At 33.7% G+C, this 21,790-nt stretch overlaps 2 protein-coding genes across 6 annotated transcripts; one reads left to right on the forward strand and one right to left on the reverse strand.

Annotated features, from left to right (window-relative positions):
* Positions 1 to 556: 556 nt before the first annotated feature.
* Positions 557 to 10,994, reverse strand: LOC120067764 (Low-density receptor-like protein). Of its 2 annotated transcripts, none has more exons than XM_039019340.2 (3): positions 10,719 to 10,992; positions 10,499 to 10,629; positions 557 to 849 (listed from the first exon to the last, which is right to left on the reverse strand). In XM_039019340.2, exons 1-3 carry the CDS (start codon positions 10,864 to 10,866, stop codon positions 844 to 846), a joined length of 285 nt encoding a protein of 94 aa, XP_038875268.1. In that variant the 5' UTR covers positions 10,867 to 10,992; the 3' UTR covers positions 557 to 843. The 2 variants fall into 2 exon arrangements, with proteins under 2 accessions (XP_038875268.1, XP_090163928.1); XM_090307802.1 differs by lacking the exon at positions 557 to 849 and adding an exon at positions 10,294 to 10,342 and having other exon boundaries at positions 10,719 to 10,994.
* Positions 5,176 to 7,776, forward strand: AHP1 (histidine-containing phosphotransmitter 1). 4 transcript variants are annotated; one of them, XM_039019333.2, is made up of 7 exons: positions 5,176 to 5,592; positions 5,717 to 5,784; positions 6,194 to 6,324; positions 6,415 to 6,483; positions 6,848 to 6,919; positions 7,261 to 7,333; positions 7,418 to 7,776. In XM_039019333.2, exons 2-7 carry the CDS (start codon positions 5,725 to 5,727, stop codon positions 7,475 to 7,477), a joined length of 465 nt encoding a protein of 154 aa, XP_038875261.1. In that variant the 5' UTR covers positions 5,176 to 5,592; positions 5,717 to 5,724; the 3' UTR covers positions 7,478 to 7,776. The 4 variants fall into 4 exon arrangements, with proteins under 4 accessions (XP_038875261.1, XP_090163926.1, XP_090163925.1 ...); XM_090307799.1 differs by having other exon boundaries at positions 5,273 to 5,592; positions 6,194 to 6,321; XM_090307800.1 differs by lacking the exon at positions 6,848 to 6,919 and having other exon boundaries at positions 5,207 to 5,592.
* Positions 10,995 to 21,790: the final 10,796 nt, after the last annotated feature.

A 21,790-nucleotide genomic window follows, 5' to 3' on the forward strand; every position in this document is an offset into this window, starting at 1 on the left:
TTATAACCATGTAAATGCGAGTTTTAAGTTCTTCATACTTCAATGTATGAGACACAATGATTCCTCTCAGCTGTCCTCCAATATACGAACTTTCATTCTCATCCCAATTACCTCCATATCGAATAAATAGACACTTTTCTTCATCCTACAAAGCAAGAGAACATTTATCATTAAGCTGTATAAGCAATTGAAGTGTACTTTCGCTTTCAATCTCGCTCTCTATAATGAAACACCTTTCTGAAAAAACTGTTCCGTTCTGAAAAAGCCTCGTCTTGTAAATCCCCGTTCAACAAAACACCGTCGAAAACCAGAGAAGTAACATTTTTTAAATGGAGTTTAGAGTTTAAAGAAATCACCATTGTATTGTGTTTAGGTATTATTGATTTGATTTGAGGCTTCCGTCGTAAAAATTGTCAAATCATTCGTACACTGACAAGCAATCACATCAAACCAGAAAATTTCAAGCGAGAGTGAGAGCGTTTAATCAGACGAGAGCGAGATTTACCTTGTGAGGCTGGTGTAAGGACAATTTATGTAATTTGGTATGGCGATGATGTCAGTAGAGGGTCAATCGACATTTTTTTAAAAAAATGGATCATTTGACATTTTGGACCCAAAAATTGGGTCATCCGTACAAATTTTCTTGAAAACTTCTACATCATGCCAAAAAAAAAAAAAAAACAAAAAATCAAACAAAAAGAAAAAGAAAAATAAAGTCCTAATTTGATAGATGGTTGTTGGCTTGTTGACTTGGTTCTCATCTTTTAGCACTATGTTTGGCTCTTTGTAAATAATTCAGATGTGATGAATTCAGCAAATTCAAGGAACCAGATTTCAATCCAACTATAGCTGAAAGACAAGGGAAAGAAGTCAAAATCAGATCATTTTAATCATTTAGGTTCTGTTTAATAATCATTTCATTTTATCTTTAGTTTTTGAAAATTGAGTTTATTTTCTCATTTTCTACAATGATTTGCATATTTCTTTAAATATATTAGTGAAAATTCATAAACAAAAACAAGTTTTGAAAAACCATTTTTTTAGTTTATAAAATTTGATTTGATTTTTTAAACTATTGTAAAAAAAATATAACAAAGAAAGAAATTTAAAACTGGAAATTGTGTTTATAGACTTAATTAAAAAAAAAAAACGAAAACCTCATTTGGCAATTATTTTCTTTTTTGGTTTTTGTTTTTGAAAATTAAATTTATAAACATTACTTTCACCTTTAAAATTCTTCCTTTGTTATCTATTTTTTAGCAATAGTTAAAAAAATCAAGTCAATTTTTGAGAACTAAAAATAGTAACTTTTCAAAAGTTGTTTTTTGTTTTTGGAATTTGACTAAAGATTCAACTATTGTACTTTAAATCATTGTAAGAAATTGAGAGGAAATATACTTAATTTTCAAAAATCAAAAGCAAAAAAATAAATAGTTATCAAACAAAGTCAAAATGATTACCAAAGAGAACTTCAAATCTTCACAAACTATCCATTTAATAATATTATAGACAAGCTTAGAAAGATTCCACAGCTACTTAGTGGCAGGTAAAGGAGGGCAATCCACAAAAGTGCGAATATTCAAATGATGAACATATCAATAAAGCAATGTGCAACTGTACATACAAGCATGGTATAAAATTCTTTCGTCACACGTCAATATTTTTCACATATTCATGTATTGGACATCGATGTTAATGAATATTTTCATTATACTTAAAAAAAAATTATGAAACGGTATTGAATAAGAAGGGGAGAAAAAAAAAAAAAAAAAAAGGAAAAAACAGATTTTAGAACTAATTCCTCTTATGTCCATAAATTTCAAAATGTTACACTTTATTTAAGTTCTAAGTTTAATTTTATCTTAGTCTCCTAGGTTTCCAAAATGTTACAATTTCACTTTTAAGATTTGAGTTTTATTTCATTTTGGTTCCTAAATTTCAAAATTTATATTTTTAATCTCAATTTTTCGCTCAATACTCATTTTTTGTTTTCAGTAGTAATATCTGTTAGTTAATTTAAAAGAATTATAATTAATTTACTCTCTAACATCATTATTAAAACTAAATTTAAAATTTCACTTCATAAACATTTTAAATTAATTGATAGACATTAACGCCAAATGCTGAAGATGAGTATTTAATGAAATATCGAGATTAAAACAATAAATCTTGAAACTTAAGTACTAAAAGTATAACATTTAAAATCTAAAGATCAAATAGAAATTAAAGTAAAAATTCAGAGATCAAAAAGATTTTTTTTTTTTTTTTAAAAAAAGAGTTAGAATATAGTATAAATTACAGACATTTTAACTTGTTATAAAAAATAATGATTAAATATTTTGTTTCAGAATATTTAGTGAACGATGGTCACTCATCAAGCATCTCTTTAGTGGGCATGGAGATTCTTCCTCCCATCACCCAATAACACAATCTCGATTACGAACTATTTTTTTCCCTTCCTCTTCTAGAAGATGGAGCCTTGCTCGATAAGAAAATTATATATTGCATTAAACATCGATGACCAAACTAAGTGCTTGAAACTATTAGTCAACCCATTATCTAGGTGGAGTTGATGCCTTAGAGGAAAACTTCAGGTGCTACTGTAATAATATGGAATATTGAAAACTTTCATGGTAGGAAGAGGATAAGATACTTAGTCCTATACCATAATACTATTACCTTTCTAGTTTCTATCTTATCCTTTTCATTTTTCTAATCCAGAAGACATGTTCAACCTTCCATGTTGGGAGATTTGAATCTTTTAACTGTTTGGGTTAAATCCGATCCAAAATCACTGTAGTTTTATCCTTTTTGAAGCCAACTAGAACATTTTATTTTTTACTATTAACCATAAGAATATGATTCCAACACATCATTACCTAAATTCTTTTTACTTTTTCTTATATATATATATATATATATATATTAAAAAAAGAAAGAAAAAGTAACAAGAAAGAAGAATGGTGAAGAGAGGAGAGGACACTAAGGAGTCATCTCATTCTCATCATCCCAAAGAAAATATATAAAAATATATGGAAATGGGGAAAAAAGAAAAAAAAAAAAAAAGATAAGGATTCCCGATCCACCACGTCCTTAGTGTCTCAAAGAAACAAATGGCAGCCGACCAAAATGCTAAGGCACCATTTTTTTTTTTGGGTACCTCACAAAGCAAAAGGGGTTTTCAATGGCATAATTTTGGTCCAACTTTCTGTCCCTTCTTTGCTTAATCAAAACCAACTAAAACAAATCAAACAACAGCTGTCCGATTTGCTCAATCCAGATTCCTTCTGCCTTCACAAGAACTTCAGATTTAAATATTGATTTCATTGGAATAAAGATGTAATATCCCATAATAAATGAGCATAACTCAATTCCTCAGTACCTCAATACATGTCTTCAACTAAGAGATTTGATGCGTGAAACTTCCCACTCCCAAATATTGTGTTGAACTTAATATATATATATATATATATGAAAATTTTCACTCATAAAAAAATGTCAAAACTATTTACAAAAATAGTAAAAAAAATAAAAACACTAATAGATACTATAAATGTTCATCAACGGTAGACTTCTACCAATTTCTATTACTAATAGATACTGATAAACTCAAAGAATATTAAAATATTATTATTTTATGTAAATAGTTTTTTTATTTTTTTATTTTTGAAAATCCCCCTTTTATATATATATATATATATAACATACTACATACCAAATCTGAATAGATAGGATTATGTTAAAATATGAAGATAGTACATTTTCAATATATATATATAAAATGATGGTAATGATAATTGTTTAATACTTTTACTTGTTAAAATTATGTTTTTAATATAATATATGTATGTTTTACAACTTTTGTTGATGGAAATTTTAATTAATTAATTAAATGTAAGAGAATGAATTGAAGTAATCATATAAATTCATTATTAAAATATTATTATATTAATTAAATTAATCTATAAAAATAAAAAATAAATTATTCTACATTAAACATTAATAAAAATAATATTGATAATCAAATAATTTAGTTTAACTGCTAAAAAAAATAATTAAATAAGTATAAATTAATTAGAAAATAATAAATAATCATATAATGCAAAATACTAATTATAAATGTATTAAAAGTACTACTTTGGTCCGGTATTTTTTGTTTTGATTCATTTTTGTCCCTATACTTTCAAAAAGTTCATTGTTGTCTCTTACTTTTAACTTTGATTTATTTTAGCCAGATACTTTCAAAAGATTCATTTTGATCCTTGCATTTTTAATTTTGTTTCATTTTGGTTTATATATTTTTAAAAAGTGACCATTTAGTCCCTTCATTTTCATTTTTATTGCATTTTTAAGTGATCAAAATGATCACTTTTTTAAAGTACAACGACCAAAATAAATATTTTAAGAGTATAAGAACCAAAGTAGTATTTTAACTTAAAATTTTTTAAATATAAATAATATATTTGATATTTAATAATTAATTTAAAATAACGAGTAATTATGTATTAATATTAATTCATTAATCAATAAGTTTATATTTTATTGTTAATCTCTTATCTATAAAAATCTCACCTATAACAAGACTACTAAAAATCTACATAAAATGTATTGGATTTTAAAAAGTGAAATCCGGTAAAACAAAAGCAAAATATTAAAATATCTATGTAGAAAGCCGTGACAAAACCCACGAAACAAGCTGACCCCTGAAGTAAAGAATGAGAAATGGTTAAAAATTCAGGGATCAAAGACCAAAAGACTATAATAGAATATGGTAATAGTTGAAGGACCATAAGAAGTGGCGCTTGGCATGACCAACTTTGCTTGCCAAAAGTTTCACTGAGACACCCATATTCCAAATTCATTAAAAGAGAACTCTGAAATCTTTTCTTATACGAGAGAAATCTTTTCTTATACGGGAAGTTGCAAACATAACAATCAGGCACAAAAGGTTAATAGATATAGTACAATGCAAAATAATTTACAGATAAAATAACATTTAGATCAAACTCTCAAAGTTTATCGGTTATAGACTCTATTGCCAATAGACTGACAGGAGAAGTTTATGAGTCTATGTAGATTTTGTTATATTTGCAATACTTTAAAAATGTTGCTATACACTAAATTATTGGCCCTAAAAGTGCTACTACTTATTTCTCATTGCAATTATCCTTTCTTATACACGTACGTTATCAAGCTCAACTTCAACAATCAACAACGACCAATAGTTTCTCAGGAAAAAGAGCAACAAAAAGGAAAAGGAATATTATAAACTAGTACAGAGAGCAGGAAAAGAAAAAACTAAAAAGGAGATCAAATGGTAAAGGGCTGCTTTCAGAGTTGAGAGGATCATAAAATGAATAAATGACACAAAGGCCGAGAGGTAAAAAGGAGAGAGAGAAGACTGTGGAGGTTTAGGGACACAAATTATCAGTAGTGCACAAATCCAGAGAAGATGAAAAGTTGTTTTGTTGGCCTGCTAGTTTAAGTACAACCAAAAATACCTAAAAATAAGGGAAAAGCTTTGCATTGCTTTGCTGCTAGTGCTACTACGATCATTAAGAATCATCATCTCTCACCAATAATTTTTTGAAGGTTTTCTGGCACTCCAACCCCTTGTGTGATGCAATTATTGCTCAATATCTGCAATTTAAGGTAGGTGGCTTTGTTGGGTTGCAGTTGTAAGAACAGAGTTTTTTCTTTGTGTGTGTGTGTGTAGTGCCAAGCATGGAGGTCGGGTTGATGCAGAGACAATGGGTTGAGTACACAAAGTCGTTATTCTTGGAGGTACGAACATAAGCTAAGATAAAATCAGACATGGATTTTACTTTTCTTGTTTTTTAATCTTCATTCTTGTGTTTGGTTTTTGGTATTGGGAGATTGGGATTTCTTCTTTTGTAGTTTTTTTTTTTTTTTTTAAATAAAATTAAAATTATTATTATTTTTTTTTTAAAGATAAGAAACGATATGATATTACTCGAAAAAAGAAGAGAACAATCAGGGGGCCGGGGAGAGAGAACCCTGAAAAACTATAAGTTTTCTGGTTGTTTATAATCATGGAAAGGTTGTAGTTACAAAAGACTTTTCTATGAGTATATCTTAGAGGAAGTTAGGTTCATAGTTATTGTTTTGTATGCTCTGTTTCTTGATTCTGGAATTTGGTTTCTGGTGTTCTCTCTTTGTTGGGGAGGACTAGGATTTCTTGGACAGTCAGTTTATAGAGCTGCAGAAACTGCAAGATGAGGGCAACCCAGATTTCATTGTTGAAGTGGTGTCACTTTTCTTTGAGGATTCCGAGAGGCTTCTCAATGATCTCACCGCAGCGTTGTGAGGCTTCTCTATCTATGGGTTTCTTTGTTTTGATATGAGTTTTTCCTGGATTTCAAGGGTTTCTTCCTTTCCCTTGCCTTTTTACAGTGATCAACCTGATGTGGACTTTCAAAAGATTGATGGCCATGTTCACCAGCTTAAAGGAAGCAGTTCGAGGTATAGGCATGAAACTTATTACGGAAGCCTCTCTAGTTCCTGCTTTTCCTCATATCCTTGTGTTAACAAAGGCTTTTGGAAGCTATTTTGAAAATAAGTTTTCTGCATTTCTTTTGCAAAGTTATGATATTTGAGGAAAGAATTACTTAAACATGTTTTACACTAAATTCTTGGTCTAAAAAGAGGAGGGCTATTTTGCATAATAGCTCCCAAACTAGTTTTTCTTTCCCTAATTTTAAAACGTAGGGTGAATGAAGTTTCCATTTGGCAGCTTGTGATGGAACCTCTTCTAAAATAGAATTAAATATTGTTTTCACAAAAAACTCAACTGAGTGAAGAATTTTGTAACTTTTGTGATTAACAGCATAGGTGCACAGAGAGTTAAAAATGTCTGTATTGCCATGCGCAGCTTCTGTGAGGAACAGAACATTGATGGGTGAGTTCTTATTTGTTGAAGGCTAAGCTAGGTTATTTCTGATGCTTAGGTTCAAGTAGGGTTTTGATTCTTGAATTTTATCTAGGTCCCAAAATTTTGGAAGTTCCTTTTTGGAACTAGAAGTTTTATCTACTTTTTACTTTGGTTTTTTTAGCATTTAAAAACTTTTCAATTTTTTACCATGAAATACTTCATCATTATCAAAGCTTTTAGCCCCAGTTAGGTTCTACTGTATTACTATTAAAACAAAATCAAAAGTTTTTCTTGTTGAACTCCTTCAACATGTGTGCAATTATTGAAAAAAATCAGCTTATAGAAACAATGAAACATTTTGGGTGCAGGTGCCTGAGATGTCTGCAACAATTGAAGCAAGAGACCTGCCTTGTGAAAAACAAGCTTGAGAATCTATTCAGGGTCAGTACATACGACTGTCGGTTTTAAGAACTAGCACATCTTTCTTAATTTTGACGGAATTAAACATTAAATTGTTAATTGCAGATGGAGCAACAAATTGTGGCTGCCGGTGGGTCAATCCCTGCAACAGAATTGATATTCTAAGTTGAACCTAAGAGGATACTTCTTAGAGTCACAGTTGATGGGAATGTTGTTTTTCCATTTTCTTGGGGTCCTTGTGAAATTATTGTTCTTCTGTTTGATGAGACCTGTATGAAAGTTTAATGTGTGAGGAAGTATTTCTTTGAATAGGAGTGAGGAAGTATTTCCTAAACCATTCCACTTTCCTGTGTGACGTCAATACTAAAAGAAGGTTGTATTTAAGATTCCGATGGAGTTCCACATTGTGAACAAGACTAGGATTGGCTTGTGTTTATAAATATTTGAGGACTCTTCATTTTCAAGTTGATTTTAAAGGTAGGTAAAAGCTCTACCAATTGTGTCTGAGTGCACCTTTTCCGCTTTGACAAGACATCAGAAGAGGATTTCTTTGGCAGGGATTTGGGGGTGCAATACCAATTTTTGTATACATATATAACTTCAACCACGTAATCCCAACAGGGAACATTAATACTAGATCAGAGACTAACCTAAGCAAGTTGATACGTCACTAGCAAAATAGAAACTTATACCTTGAAAAGAAAGAGGATGCATTTTACCTGTCCCTTGTCTGAGAAAGATTTTGATAATTTATTTGAGAGAAGGATCTTTAATCTAGAAGAGTGTAGTCAAAGCGAACATAGCTCAACTAGCATCTACTATGTGTTAGCGATTGAGAGGTATATGGTTTCTTTAATTTAGAAGAGCGTAACCTTTCTCTTAAGGAGGAAGGTGAAATTCTTGGATGGTTGAGCATTTCAATGGTAACTTGTAAAGAATGGTCATATGGCACTTCGGTGTCAGATGCACTTGATGATTTATGTGGAAATTTGAGAATTATCAATGAATTTGGATAAAAAAATGAACACCAATTGTCCAAGTCTATGAACGAATACAGCATGTGATTGGACACAGTATAAAAGATCTTTTAGAAGCACATAATCCATCAGGGGACGATTGGGGCGTGGACATAACGGTCTTTATGACACAATCAATAATTCGCTTCATTTTCAATTAGGTCTTGCTTTAGCCTCTTTAGGAGTTATTACTTCCTTGATAGCTCAACACATGTACGTTTTACCTGCTTATGCGTTCATGGCACAAGACTTTACTATGATATTAAACACCTCATAGCGAGCATTTCAAAGAAATACTTCTTGCACATCCACTTGGCTTATCCTAATTTAGCATAAGTCATAAAAACTTGAGTAAAACAAAACAAAATGGTATCTTCAGTTACATGGAAAATATTTTATTGAAGGTGATGTTTGAATACCAGATAATAACATCAAGCAAGACTGCTAAATTCAATAATTCTTCTTAATCTTGTTTCCCCATAATATTGATCAACTAGGCAAGAGTTTGATCTAAGTTTTCCATAACATGACGAACAATCCAAGTTGACAATTCATGATGTATGTTACTGCATTTAGGTTATTTTGTGTTATTATTTAGAAAGATGAATTGCAGAAACAGCGAATAGTTTCAAGTCTCCTCTGGTCTGAAATTTTTATGTAGGCTGGAGATTCATGAGCTTCAATTATCCGATGTTCTGATATTTTTATGTTTAATATCAAGTTAAATTTAGAAATCCATCATATTCTAGTGGCAGTCCTTTCATGGAGATCCGCAAGATTTAGTCATCTTACATGTAAGGCACTTAGTTAGGGATATTAGTATGGTATTAGTATTGCATTAGTATGGTACAAATTGTTAGGATACTAATATCCCTAACTAATTACCTTACAGAAAAATGCCATGCAAAGATTCTAAGCTATTCAGCTCAACCAATTCAGACTTCAGACTACTAAGAACGGCCAAAACATTTCTAGTTCCCCTAGAAACGAAGATATTATAGCTTGCTCAATCATTCAAAATCCTAATTCTGAAATTTACTGGTCACCCTTTATCATAGTACAGGGTCGATTAACTAAGAAAGATCATAAGTCGGGTCATTTGTTTCCTTCTACCTTGATTGGGGATAAGAATCTAGAGTCAGTAAAATGAATTTTGACATGTACGTTCCTACAGAACACACTACAGTACTTCAGACTGTCGCATATGTAGACATGATTATCATACTATTACTCAAACATTCTGCAGCAATTTCTTTCTCATCTCCCTTCTCATGTTTGCGAGCATAAGATGAGATAGGTATACAAGTTGGTTCAAAGACTTGGCAAGAAGGTAACTACTAATTTCAAATTAGGTTTTAGGAATTACCACAAGTTAAACAACAGGGACAAATTCTTTGCACATGGACAGTAACTTACTGCCGAGTAAGATTTGTCATGGTTGCTGCATTTGAGCTTATGAATAAAAAACACAAGGAAACATGATTAAACATCAGAGCATTATGGCCTTGTATTTATGGTTAACGACAGCTCCACCAAGTCTTAGTTCTATCTAGACAGGTTCAGAGGTATCCATCATTTTCTACAATTTTCTTATTGAAGCCTTCTCCATTATACTTCAATTTGTTGATTTCGTTTGAATTCGCTCCTTCAGCACCGGGATGCCCAATTTGTGCGTCACAGACTCACAGTAACAAAAACCATTACAAAAGACCACTTACATCTTTAGTTATTGTCATCGTATGTACGTATTTCCACCTTTATCAAATATTCAGTCTTAAACTACAAAATTCTCATTCACGTTATCAGCCAAGTCCGTTCATTAGAAACTAACAATCTAATTTTATTTTATTTTATTTTTTTGTCAGAACAAGTCTTTCAAATCCAGTAGTTCACCACGTCTAAGGTACGAATATCACTATTCACATATCCGAATGACTAACAATGCATAATGGAAACACTGAAGGCTGAACGCTGAAGCATTACGATTCCTTTACCTTTCTTTGCCTTCTTTTAACTAAAAAGATTCAGTAGGTGCTAATTCAGTCATTATAACACGTTATTGGTGGCAAAAAAAAATCCAGATCCACTGATAGAACTTTACTAATGCATATGAAAACATTCAATTCTCCAGGACTAATCACAATTCAAATAACTAAGATTTTCACAAAACCTGATGAAGAAGCCTCCGAATAGCAACCGATCCGGCCTTTTTCCCATCATTTCCGTCATGGACGCCCGAGTCCGACTCGTCGTGATACCATCCCACCGATTTCTGAGCTTCCAGAACGATCTGAGAGAGGCCTGAAATGCAGGTCCAGAACGAAGAATTCAAACACCATTCAGAACTCAGACAAGCATAAGCATATAAATTTAGCATTCAATTAACGCACCTTCTTTGACGGTCTGTTTGTTCTGACGAATATCATGTACAGTGGCGGAAATCTTCCAGTACAGAGGACGACCGACATAGAAAAAGACGAGGAGGAGGAACACCACCATGATAACGCGAAACGTAATCCTAGCCGTCGACGACGCCATTGTTTCCGGTGGTTATGTCTGATAGAGAGAAACAGAAAGAGAGCGAGAGAGAGCTCAGAGATTCCCGCGATGGAGTTGAAATGGTTAGATCAGGGAAGAAGAAGCGAAGCTCGGCGCTTCCTCTTTGGTATTTATATCTGTTTCTATTTCATTTTTGTCTCTTATGCCAGTTGTATTGTAGTTTAAATTTAGGTAATATTTTTATTTTTTTAAAAAAATATTATTTGTAACTTTATTCAAAGAGGAATTAACTTTGCATACATAACTACATTTGAGCTTTCATTTCTGTTTAGGACCTTTTTTTTTTGTTCGTCATTGTTCGGGAGAGCTTATGTATACTTTGATTCTCAACTAATTTTATAGGATAATACGCTCAACTTTATTACACTATTTTGATATAAAAAAATTTCAAGATATTAAATCTTAAGTAGATGATCATCATGAATTGAATTTATTTCTTACAAATCCTATGATACTATGATGGTCGAAAAAAATATTTTCTTAATTTGTAAGTTTTGAATATAGTTTTTATTTGATCCATACTTTATATATTTAAATCATATTTAAATATAAATTCTCTTATTCCATTTAATTCTCAAGTTAAACACATAATTAAAAACTTAAATCTCAATGGTAAAATTGCAGCATCAGAGACTAAATTGAAATCAAATTCAAAACTTAAAGATTGAATGTGTAACATTTGAAAATTATGGACCAAAATAAAAATTAGATCCAAAATCTATGGACTAAAAAAGTATTTTTCCTAAACTTCTTTTTTTGCCTATAACAAAAGTGAAGTGACCTTTTCTATAGTGGAGAAAATATAAAACTCGTTGTAATACATAATAATTGTCCAATTTATTTTTCTCTTTTTTAATTTTTAGTTCAACCATATTCTCTAAGGATTTAAAGTTTTGGTTAAAACGATCTTAACATCAATTGATATAAAATTTATATTATCGATCTTGAGATCATATAAAAATCATATAGCAATCAATATCATCAATCTCATCAAGAATTAACATCAAATAGTAACCAGGTAGCAATTGATATTATTGACAATCAGTATCAGAAAGAAATCAAACAACAATCAAATATCAATTGATATCATTGACAAACATATAACAATCAGTGCCAAATAACAATTAGACGATAATTAGATAGCAAATCAGTATTCAAAACAATCGAACAACAATCATATTAAATTGCAAATAGATATCAATCATTATCAAATAGCGTTAAGTATCATTAAGAATCAATGTCAAATAATACTCCGACAACAATCAAATAACAATCATATAACAATAAACATCAAATAAAATTCAAATAATAATCAGTATCATTAGCAATTAGTATCAAATAACAATCAGATAACAATTTCGATGTTGATAAACATGTTGTGAAGTATTGGACAACGTTGTTGTGGCGGCATTGAATGTCACTAAAAGAAGGGTTCATCTATTAGTGGAACTTTAAAATTTACGCTGAAAATCATATGGTCGAGTCTTTATTCACCTTTAAAAATATAAATGAACAATCCTCACTTCACAATTTGAATCAGAGGACAAGAAATTAAAAGCAAAATGTTTGAATGAATGCTATAGGTAGAACGGCGGCATCACCTTAACAAAGTTCCAAATTCATTTGAAAAAAAAATGCCCGCATTTTTCAACTTTTATGACTTGGGTTGGACATTTTCATCTTTTTGCTATGTTTGAAAGAAAAAAGAAAGATAAATGAGTGACACTATCAATTTCCATTTTCTTTTTTACTAAATGTGCAAGCCGTACTATATAATATACGTTGGATTTGAAAAAATACAAAAGTGAAACAAAATTTGGATTTTCTATTTTTAAAACAGGATTTATTGAGAAAATTTAGACCAAAGTTAAGTTATACCTTTTTTTCTTTTTTAGAACTAAGTTAAGTATACCTTTTAAGTATAACATGCCCAATAAATGTGTATGAGTTTATAATTTGTAAATATTAAACAATGTAAAAGGTGAATTTATAATTTATATGATCCAAGTTTTTTTTTTTTTTTTTTTTTTAATACAACAACTATAGAGTGGGGATCAAACTTCTAACTTTTAGGGAGAAAGGTCATGCAAATTACTATATATATATATTTTTTAGTACAACAAATGAAAATGGAAGAGATTAAAGATGGACTCAAAATGAAGAGCATAATTTGCCTATGAAGGATAGTCTTCAAGCCACACTGCCAAATGTCGAAATCTACAGGCATGAGAAGCCAAATCATGAGCAACACGAATTACTCCTATGATATATCCAAAGGAAACCAATGATAGATCTACTAAGATAGACATCTCAAATAGCATCAACAAAATTCTGAGCCATATTCGCATATCATTCCCAACCATAAGGTTTCAAAGAATTTTGGAATCAATTTTGATTCAAAGCTGGGAAATGACAGTCTCAAGAGCTTTGGAAAGACCATTAAACATGACAATGATTTTAGAAACTCACTTTAGCTTTATATGATCAAGATTGACAATTATAATTTATGATAAACAAACTCTTATCACAAACAACGAGGTGAGATGAAGATTGACTTTATAGAGTCTATTTTGGTTAACTTTCTAAATGCTTAAAAATTTATTTTTTTAAACTTATAAACACTTTTTAAGCATTTAAAAAGTCAATAAAAAAAAACTCTTATTATTTATTCAACTCAATTTAATTTTTTTTTCTTCTTAATCCCCCATTCATTTTTGTTAGGGTATTTGTCATTACAGTATGGTTGACTAATTTATTACAGATAAAACTAGAACAACATGTTTCTATAACATGTGGAACATGTCTTGCAGTATGCTAGGACATTGTCAAGGACTTGTATTGTAATGGAAAGAAAATTATGCATAAGTTTTTTTTTCCCAAAAATTTTGTAGATTTTGTGGCATGTTATCTTTTTCCTTGTAGAGTTGATTTATTTTTTTATTGAATATCTTTCCAAAGCTATCTATATAAATATTGTGGTTTTGTTCAATTATAGGGTTGGTTGTTTTGAAGATTCTTTGAATTCGGTTGTCTTGTGTTTTCTCTCGAACCACAAATGTGTCAATCTTTCATTAGGGAAGATTATATTGTTGTAGATCTTGAGACTTATTCTAGATGCATTGGTTCATTCTTCACAACTTGAAAAGAGATTCTCAAACTTAAGAGAGCCTAAATTTTTTCAAGTGAAGCGGTCTTCATTTGAAGGAGGAAAGACACAAGTTCTTAGTGAGAAAGAGTCTCATACTTAGGGAGAGCCTAAGTGATCATTCACTAATATTCTTATACTTAGGGGAAGCCTAAGTACATTGAAGGTGAGGGGATTTCACACTTAGGGGGAGCTTAAGTTTTATTGAGAGGGAGTCTCATACTTGGGGAGTCTAAGTGATCATTCTCTAAGTTGAGCTATTTAAATGTCACTTTAATTGTCATTTATTTACAGATAAATACATTGTTATAATTGTTTTACTTTATATTAATGAATATATCTTTCCATGGGTACACTGCCCCCCAGATGTAGGTGGTATTGCACTGAACTGGCTTATCAAACTTTGTGTTATGATCTAGTTTTAGTTTTTTAAGTTTATTTATGATGTTTCTGGAAATGTTGTAACATCGTGTGTACTAAGTTTTGTCATGTGTTAGATAATATTTATTTCAATTTTTTTTTTGATTTAGACGACACTGGTGATTTTCTTTATCTCAACTCTCACGAAGGACAATCTTCGTTTTGTAAGCATTTTTATTTTTACATTGTTTTTCCATGTTATAAATTTAGAGGCTAAATTCTACCTTTGGTTTTATCATTGAAATTTCAAAAATGTTTCAAAACTAGTCTTAGAGTAAAAATCCATCAAAATATTGATGAAAATTAAAACTTGGAACGATATGGAAGTTACCTAAAACAAAAATTGAAACTACCGGACCGCTTCAAGTCATTATCACATCGTTTTGTTGGGATTTATACCCTAAAACCTTGTATTAATTAGTTATTTGATATAATAGTTGATTATTTTATTAAGCCCTTGTTCTTTTTCCTCTTGTTTATACTTAGAATTAACTCAAATAAGTGAGTTTAGAATTTACCTAAATGAGTCATTTGGATTAAATGACATAAACATATTTCGTTGTTAAACATTGAAGTTAGTAGTTGGAAATTACTTTACAATGCAAGTATCTTTTTATTTATTTAGTAACTTAGCAACATTATTGATTGTTGGAGTAATTTATCATGATTGGGAAATTAGCTATTGAATATGAGATGTGATTGACTAAGTGTTAAAAAGAAAGAAGGAATAAAATTTGGTGGGAGAAACAAGTAGGTCGAGGGTAAGGAGGAGGAGTGCTAGGATTGAAAAATATTTTTCAATTAATTTCCTAAATTTATAAATTAAATTTAACTTGATAAACATAATTAGGGATGAAAAGGATAAGTAAAAGTGATAAGAATCCATGTAGTAGGACAAGTAAGCAGCTGGTTGACTCAAATTGATTGGATGAGGAAAAGGCAGTTTTTGGCAGCTTGTGAAGGGTATTTTTTTAACGCTAATTCTTCCAATCTACTCGTGCAATTTTTGTGATTTTTGAACCAAATGAAAGCTGATCGAGTGTATAAGACACCCTAGGAATGTCGGAGTGATTTGAGATAAAAAAAAAAGTTGAGAAAACTTGAAGGAAATAGAGGTTGTCTGAAAATTGGGTGAATCTGAGCTTGCTGTTTTGAAGGAGTTTTCAATGCACTTAGAGGAAGATTTTGGTGCTCAAAATTTTTGTAAGCTAGTTAAGAGGCTCCTCTTGAATTTCATGATATTTGAAGTTTATTTGATTGGAAATGATGTTTTGAAGCTTTGAAAAATTAGGTTTCTCTAGGAAATTCACTAGGAAAAGTCAACAGCCAGGCACCCCCAGTCACGCCCCAGCCCCACGCGTGCTTAACGCCCAACACCACCCACCTGCACGTACACTTGCCTTGCCTACCTGCACCGCCTTGCACGCCTTACATTGCCCATCTGCCTCATGCCCGCGTGCATGTTGTCATGCCCAGCGTCCCTTAGCGCGCGCCCCATGCACACGGCTAGCCTTGGGCGCCCACACCTACAGCTAGAGCCCACATCCATTTTTGGTGTCCAATTACCCTTTTTTTTTAAGCATTTTTGGTGTTGATGGAAATTTTTGAAGCCCAAATAGGATTTTCTTGATATTTTGACCCTAAAAATGAATAATTTTGGATTATAAAGTGATTTTTGGGTCATATTGGATATTTGAGAAAAATGGGCTTATAAAGAGAAAAATGTGAGGGCTTAGGGTTTAAAATGAATTCAATTGGTTTTAAGGAATTGTTGAGGGTTATTTATGATTATTTTGACTTCTTGGAAGTGTCTAGTAACCTTGGAATCTTATTTCAGGTCAAATTGAGATCGGGAAGGCTTATAAGCCAAGGAATTCGTGCCTGTGACTGTGAGTGGTTTATTTTCAAGTATTCTATATAAAATCTATATGTGGTACTGTAGTATGGTGTGATTTGAGTTAAAAGCTCACCTCTTTTATAAAAACCACATTTTAAATATGTTTGATAAATGATTTCTGATTATCGTGAATTTCTTATGACTTGGATGTTGAAATGTGATTGAACTTTGGGTCGTTCAAGCATGGTTTTAATAATAGAATTGATAAAGAATGTATAATGAAATGTATGTTCCAAGGATAGAATGTTGTGATGATTTCTAGAAATGTGGTTTTACACCACAGGATATGGTGATTGAGGGCGATGGTTCATAAATATACCTGTGGTCGTTGAATTTGATAATGTAATGAGAAATGTGTGAAATGCTTTCTTGAATTGTATAAGTTTGTGAAACAAGGTTTCGAAACCCTAAACCTATACACCCTGACTAGCAGGGGATCTCCATGAACTAGTGTGGCTAGAGAGGAATCTAAGTTTGAGGTGATGAGTTGTGTATGAATGTTTCCTATGTATTTCACTGACTTACTAGAATTGAGAACATCTCTATTTGATTGATAAAACTTGATAACGGGCAGAAATGCACGTTATTACAACGCAAAATTATAAAACAATGCATGAATGCGATGGTAAAAATATACAACATTGCGTCCAAAAGCATTAAGTTCACAACATTGCGATCGCATGCGTCCATCGCATTAAAACAACTAACTTATGTATTTTTGTTAAGAAAATGTGTTGGCGCAAGGCGGAAATGCGATCCAAAGAAATTAATGTCCGAGCGCATTAAGAGATTGCGATCGCAAGGCTATGCGATCATTTGCGCTCGCGAAAATCTGCTCAAGAAGGTGGCCGCCAGCGTATCAAGGTGGGCGCATCTGGGTGAAAGCTTAATAAATCACGATGGGACAGAAAGCTAATGACGGTCAATTTCGAATTAAGTTGACAAGCCGTTAACGACCTACTGTAGCATGTACACTCAACTTTTCGGTGACAATTATTCGACGCATCAAACAGAGAACTAATGCCATCCTATCAATGCAATCATAAGAGAGAAGAAGCTTTTCATTCTGGAGCTCTATAAATACCAAAGGCCATCTTCACTGAAGGAGTTCGACAGTTGTTACAGTTAGCTCCGTTTTACAGAATTTTCCTTATAGATAGAAGTAGCCTTGTTCATAGTTTTTCTTTTACTTAGAAGGCGGAAGCGAGAGAAGGGAGATTACACCGGGAGATCGTCATGGTGAACTCGGAAGAGTGCCGGGGAGCGTCGAAATCAGAGAGAGGGCCAACTCTTGCGGAAGCAAGAACATCTTTTGGGCGGAATAGAGAACACAGTGTAAAAGCCTTGGGAAGCAAGGAATTGCTACCAGACTCTCAACCCTTATTTCCATTGTCATTTTGTAATCTGAACTTATTTATAAAAATGAAATTTGCATCTTTATATCTGTCCACTCTCTGTACATTACGCATGAGTAGCTAAATCTGTCGAATGGGTTGAGAAGCACTTAGCTAGCATAACCTCGGATCTTCATTCTATGCGATTATCTTGTATTATGTGTGTGTCTTTTGTCCATTAGGGATACTTGGGAGGGTAGTCTAAGGATAGAATCTAGGCTTGGAAAAGTCAGATTAGAATCTAGGATCGGGAGAGTCAGATTAGAATCGCATAATCAAGAGATAGAAGCTTAGGAATAAGCTCTGTTTGCTATGAATGCATCACATGCACCCCAGAGATAGGATATGATTGTATGCGGTCGCCTTGTCCTTGCATGCATCATCAACGCATAGGCAAGAAGTAGAGACTTAGGAATAAGTTCTATAGACATTATCGCATTCATCACATGCGTCCTAAGCTATCGCATTTGCCTTGGAAAATGATTTGTTGTCGTATAAGTGTAGCTTGAATGCATTCTCGGGAAACGCCAGCTAAAGATCTTCTCAACCTGTTCCTTCACATACTCAGTGTATCTATCGCATTATTACTCTTCCCTCAAATCCGCCGCATACTTTTTATACATTAAACAATAAACCAACCGAACCACTGATTTATTTGTTACCGCAAAGTGATCTAAAATTACCATCACATATTGTCTTCCTTAGTCCCTGTGCTCGACCCTGGGCTTACCAGGAAACTCAGTAGGATTTATACTTGGGTCTTGTTGAGAAAACTTTCTTGCACAACGCATATTCCACCATCGCATACCACTCCATTATTTCATCGCATAAAATAACGCATCAAGTTTTTGGTGTTGTTGCTGGGGACTTCGGCAATACAGTGTGCTAACGGTACTTTTTTTATTTTCTTTGCAGCTTTCAATCTCTGGCGAATTACAACACAAAGATTGAAAGAACGTTCCGACGAAGATTGAGAGACAGCCGCCAACGACATCAACAAGAGAAAGATAACATGGCGGAACAACTAGGGAATAGAGCACCAAATGAAAATAATGTCATGGCGAATCCCGTCCTATTGGCGAACGACTGCAATAGGCCCATTAGGGATTATGCGTCGTCCAACATCTACAATTTCTCCCCAGGAATCATGAGGCCTGCTTTTGATGGATCGAGATTCGAAATGAAACCGGTGATGCTGCAGATGATCCAAACTGCCAAACAGTTTGATGGTAGGCGTGGCAAAGATCCGCACACCCACCTCCGAAGTTTCATCGAGATCTGCAACACTTTTGTGTTCCCCAACATCTCCACTGAAGAGGTTCGACTAACTTTGTTTCCATTTTTGTTGTGTGACCAGGCACGAAAATGGGCTTATTCTCTCGAGCCAAGGGAGATTACCTTATGGGAGTAAGTAGTAGAGAAGTTTATGAAGAAGTACTTCCCTCTGATGGAGAATGCCAGAAAAAGGAAGTTGGTCACCAATTTCAAACAGGATATTGACGAATCGCTCAGCGATGCTTGGGCGAGGTCTAAGAGGCTGGTAAGAGATTGCTCGCATAACGGCTTACCAGACTGCTTACAAATGGAGATTTTTTTTTTATCACGGATTAAACTCTGCATCGCAGACCGCTGCCAATGCGGCAACAGCTGGAGGTCTGCTGGATAAAACTTATGATGAGGCCAAGAATATCCTTGATCGCATTTCTAAAAATCATGAAGACTGGAGAGAAAGCGATCAAAGATTGAGAATCAAGAATAGTGACGCGAACAATGGGGCCATCGCATCCCTTCAGAGTTAAATGACTGTGATGATAAACTTGATATAAGAAATCGCAATCAATAGCCTAGCAACGCATAGTGGGCAAGTGAATGCAATCAACCAGATAACCGCAAGTTGTGCTACTTGCGGTGAAGGACATCCAATAGAAGAATGCCCGCAAAACCCACTGTCAGTCTGTTTAGTGAAGAACAATCCATTTTTTAACATGTACAACCCTGTGTGGAGAAACCACCCCAATTTCGCCTAGAAAAATCAACAGGAAAATTTTCAATTAGTGACGCAAAAAGAAAGGCCACCCGGATTTTTCTCGCGAACCAATGGTTAACCACAAAATCAAGCCAGCAGTTCGCAGGTGCCGTAATCTTCCTCTTTGGAAAGTTTGTTGAAGCAATATATATTGAAAAGAATAAAACAGTGCTTCAAAACCAAGCGACGTCTATCTGCAACTTGGAAATTCAAATAGGCCAGATTGCGGGCGAACTCAAGAATAGACTGCAAGGGGCCCTGTCGAGTTCAATGGAACTCCAACGCAACCTAGGGGGTACTGACGTTGTGGAGCAGAAAGACTGTGGCAGGGGAGAAGAAGAAGCCTAGCTGGAGTGCTCCAATTACGCTGGAACCAGAGATTGCGTTGACTCGAGGAGAAACAGAAGAAAAAGAGGCGATGGAACCAGAGATTGTGTCCACCTCGGAGCCGAAAGAACAAGGGACCGTGAGAATACAGCTGTCACCATTCCCTTAGAGACTCAAAAAGAAGAAAAAGGACGAGGTACAGTATCAACGCTTCATAAATATGTTAAAACAGTTGCACATTAATATTCCGTTATCTGAAGCAATTGAGGAGATGCCTACATGTGTGAAGTTCCTAAAGGATATGGTGACAAAGAAGAGAGGCACTGGTAAGTTCGCAACAGTGGCTTTAACGTAGAGTTCAAAATCTATAATCCCACCGAAAATGCGTGACCCTGGGAGTTTCACTATACCTTGCTCTATTGGAGGATTATACATTGGTCAAGCGCTATGCGATCTCGGGTCCATCATTAACTTGATGCCCCTGTCAATTTTCAAGCAGCTGAATGTGGGGTAACTTGTGCCCACGACGGTGACTCTTCAATTAGTGGATTGATCTCTTGTGCATCTAGAGGGGAAGGTGAAGGATGTTCTAGTTACAATCGACAAATTTATATTACTAGCAAACTTCATCATCCTGGACTATGAAGCATACAAGGATGTGCCCATCATCCAAGGACGACCGTTTTTATCTACTGGTAGTGCCCAAATTGATGTGCATAAAGGAGAGATCATGTTGAGTGTGAATGGAAAGAAGTTCAGGTTTGACATTATCCGATCCATGAAATATCCTGATGAAGAAGACCTTAATGAATCCGACAAAGAGAAGCCTGACGATGAAAATGAAGATGAGGATGCGATCGCATCCATTGTATCATGCAATGCGATCACAGAAAAAACAACCAAAGAAGATGAGGTGATCGCATCCCAAGAAGTTAAGCCGACAGTGAATAAAGAAAGAAAAACAAAAAAACCGTCCTTAGAACAACCACAAAAAATAGAGCTGAAGACCCTTCCTAACCACCTGAAGTGTGCATTTTTGGGGCAGAATGAAAAGCTACCGGTAATCATTTCCTCTACACTTAATAAAGACCAAGAAAATGCGCTTCTAAGCATTCTGAGAAAGTATGTAAAAGCAATTGGCTGGACGCTTGCAAACATTAGAGGAATTAGCCTCGCATACTGTATGCATAGGATTTGTCTAAAAGAGAATCACAAAGGATCGATCGAACAACAGCGCAGACTTAACCCTGCGATGAAGGAGGTCGTAAAGAAGGAGATAATCAAGTGGTTAGACGTAGGCATTATCTATCCAATAGCCGACAGCACATGTGTCAACCCCGTGCAATGCGTGCCGAAGAAAGGAGGGATGACGATAGTCCCTAATGCAAATAACGAACTGATACCGCAAAGAACCATCACCGGATGGCAGATTTACATGGACTACCGCAAATTAAATGCGACAACAAAGAATGATCATTTTCCTCTGCCTTTCATCGACCAAATGCTGGATCACCTAGCTGGAAATGACTTCTACTGCTTGTTGGATGGGTATGCCGGTTATAACCAGATCATGATTGCTCCCGAAGATTAAAAAAAAAATCACATTGACCTACCTGTATGGAACATTTTCGTTTCGACGCATGCCGTTCGGACTCTACAATGCGCCAAGTACTTCCAAAGGTGTATAATGGTAA

The sequence above is a fragment of the Benincasa hispida genome, chromosome 12 (assembly GCF_027475165.1).
Source record: "Benincasa hispida cultivar pf3 chromosome 12, pf3_genome.v1.1, whole genome shotgun sequence".
NCBI classification, from domain to species: domain Eukaryota; kingdom Viridiplantae; phylum Streptophyta; class Magnoliopsida; order Cucurbitales; family Cucurbitaceae; genus Benincasa; species Benincasa hispida.